We start from the raw sequence: 1,990 nt of genomic DNA, 5'->3' as shown, positions 1-1,990 counted from the left end.
AGTTTGGGCAATAAATGAAAGTTATATATATATGTATGTGCGGTGGGGAGTCACGGTAAGATTGACGAAACTTGAAATTTATACTTTTCACCGGTACTTTTTTTGCATAAATATTTAGAAAAAAATTTTAAGAAGCAAGTGAAATTAAATTTAAACTTTTGCGTTATTTGTATGCATTTATATTTTTAACCAATACAATTATTCTGTTGAATTTATGAGAAATATTTTTATCATTTTGAATGGCATTATAATGCTGAATTACCAGAGATGTATTACATGGGTTGCAACTCAAGTGTGCAATCTTTAAATTTGTACCATAGATAACCCACCAATTTCGAAGAATAGTTATGGTACAGATAAGAAGTAGATTAAAATATAAGTTGTTGTCATGCATGCTGATCTATGTCATCTAGGACTTAATAAAAAAACAGCCTTAATAAAAGTCTAAGACTTAGTAATAAAACAGCTACTGTATATTATGAGTAAGTCTGGAAATTTACTACACCAGATTTTGAACCCAGAGAAATAAGAGAGTCAATGGAATGAAGTTCAAAGCAAAAGTGTCATTTCTACCATCAATGGCCAGTCTCAACGAGGCATTTGGAAATGCTCTATTTTAAAAAAAAGTTATGTTTCCTATTTTATAAAAAAATAATAGTAATATCTAAAAGTAAGTTCAAATACTTAGTTTTAATTTTTTTTATTCTGTATTTAATCTAAATGTTGCTGGAAAGTCATGATTGCTCAAAAAAACACCCCATGAAAATTTAAAAGTTGCAGAAAGAAGCAAGATTTGAATTGGTGCCCCCCTCTCAAGATTTTAAGGTACAAACGCTCTTGTACACAGACAAACTTTGAATTTTATATATGGAGATGTATAAAAAGGAAATTAAGAGGCATTTATTAATTAGCACCCAGTATCCTATCAAACGAAATTAAAACTTCAATGCCCAGAACTAGCTTCGTGCTTTCTTGTTACATCACAATATAAAAACTTACTCACAATCCTCGGAATGTTTACCATGCACAACGAAGGAACAGCCACGTATTACATCATTTAAATCTTGAATATACTCTAGACGTTCATTGGGTGGAAATGTAGCTATGTCATTATATCTAGAAAGAGGTAGAACCTGTATAGAATAAATGGTTTTCAGTATTGAGTAATATTTTGTAGTATTGAGTAATGAATATACATTATATACACACACATAGATTTTTAAAATTATTTTGTGCGATTTAAGCTATGAGCACTGTTTTTTATTTTGCAGTTTTTATCTAATTTTTGTTAACTGCTATTTTTAAGGCATTTTTGCCTTTGCTCCAAGTCGATAAGTTTGTTTCCTTCTTTCTTTTATCTCAAATTCCTTTTGAATTGCATTTTCTTAGTGATATAGACGCATTATAAAAACTAATTTTTTTCTTAGGACAATTATTCTTTATTTGGAAATATCTCATTTACTATCGTAAAGGAGTATGTCCTGATGAAAACGTTTATAATTTCCTTTTAAAAGATGTTCTATTTTATCCTTCTTCTTTATAATATATATACAGTCGAACTTCTATTTAACGAACTTCCCTTTTACGATTTTCTCTATTTTGCGAATTTTTTCGAGGAACCAAGAACATTTTGGACATTTTTTCGTAAAATAACTTCCAAATAGCGAAGTTAAAAGCTTTATGTGTTTAGATCATGTCATTTCTCATATGTATTTTAAGTAAATCTCGAAGGACTTGAGAAATTTATACATTAGTAATAAACAAAGAAATGTCTTGTTTAACGCTTGTTCAACTTCTTTACGATCTTGTCAATTTTGTACATTGTTGTCATGTTGACTATAGCTAATTCTTGTTAACTAATTCTTGTTATGCAATTTAAAGGTGTAATATGCAATTTAATGGAATTATTTTTTTTTTAAAAAAAGAGTAAAAGTCTTGGTCTTTTAGAAGTTTGAATATTATTCTTTTAAAATGTGCAAGTGTATAAACT

The 1,990-nt window shown here is 28.5% G+C and overlaps 1 protein-coding gene across 1 annotated transcript in view; it reads right to left on the bottom strand.

Moving 5' to 3' along the window:
* LOC139426278 (uncharacterized) overlaps nucleotides 1-1,990 on the bottom strand; it is a 25,236-nt gene that overhangs the window by 21,849 nt on the left and 1,397 nt on the right. Inside the window, exon 2 of the mRNA XM_071184479.1 lies at nucleotides 1,000-1,133. Within this exon, the coding sequence (XP_071040580.1) occupies nucleotides 1,000-1,133 (134 nt within the window). The remainder of the gene's footprint in view (nucleotides 1-999; nucleotides 1,134-1,990) is intronic.

Source organism: Parasteatoda tepidariorum, chromosome 8, assembly GCF_043381705.1.
Source record: "Parasteatoda tepidariorum isolate YZ-2023 chromosome 8, CAS_Ptep_4.0, whole genome shotgun sequence".
Lineage (NCBI taxonomy): Eukaryota > Metazoa > Arthropoda > Arachnida > Araneae > Theridiidae > Parasteatoda > Parasteatoda tepidariorum.
Note: the sequence above shows the minus strand (reverse complement) of the source record. Positions and strands in the feature narration are given on the sequence as shown.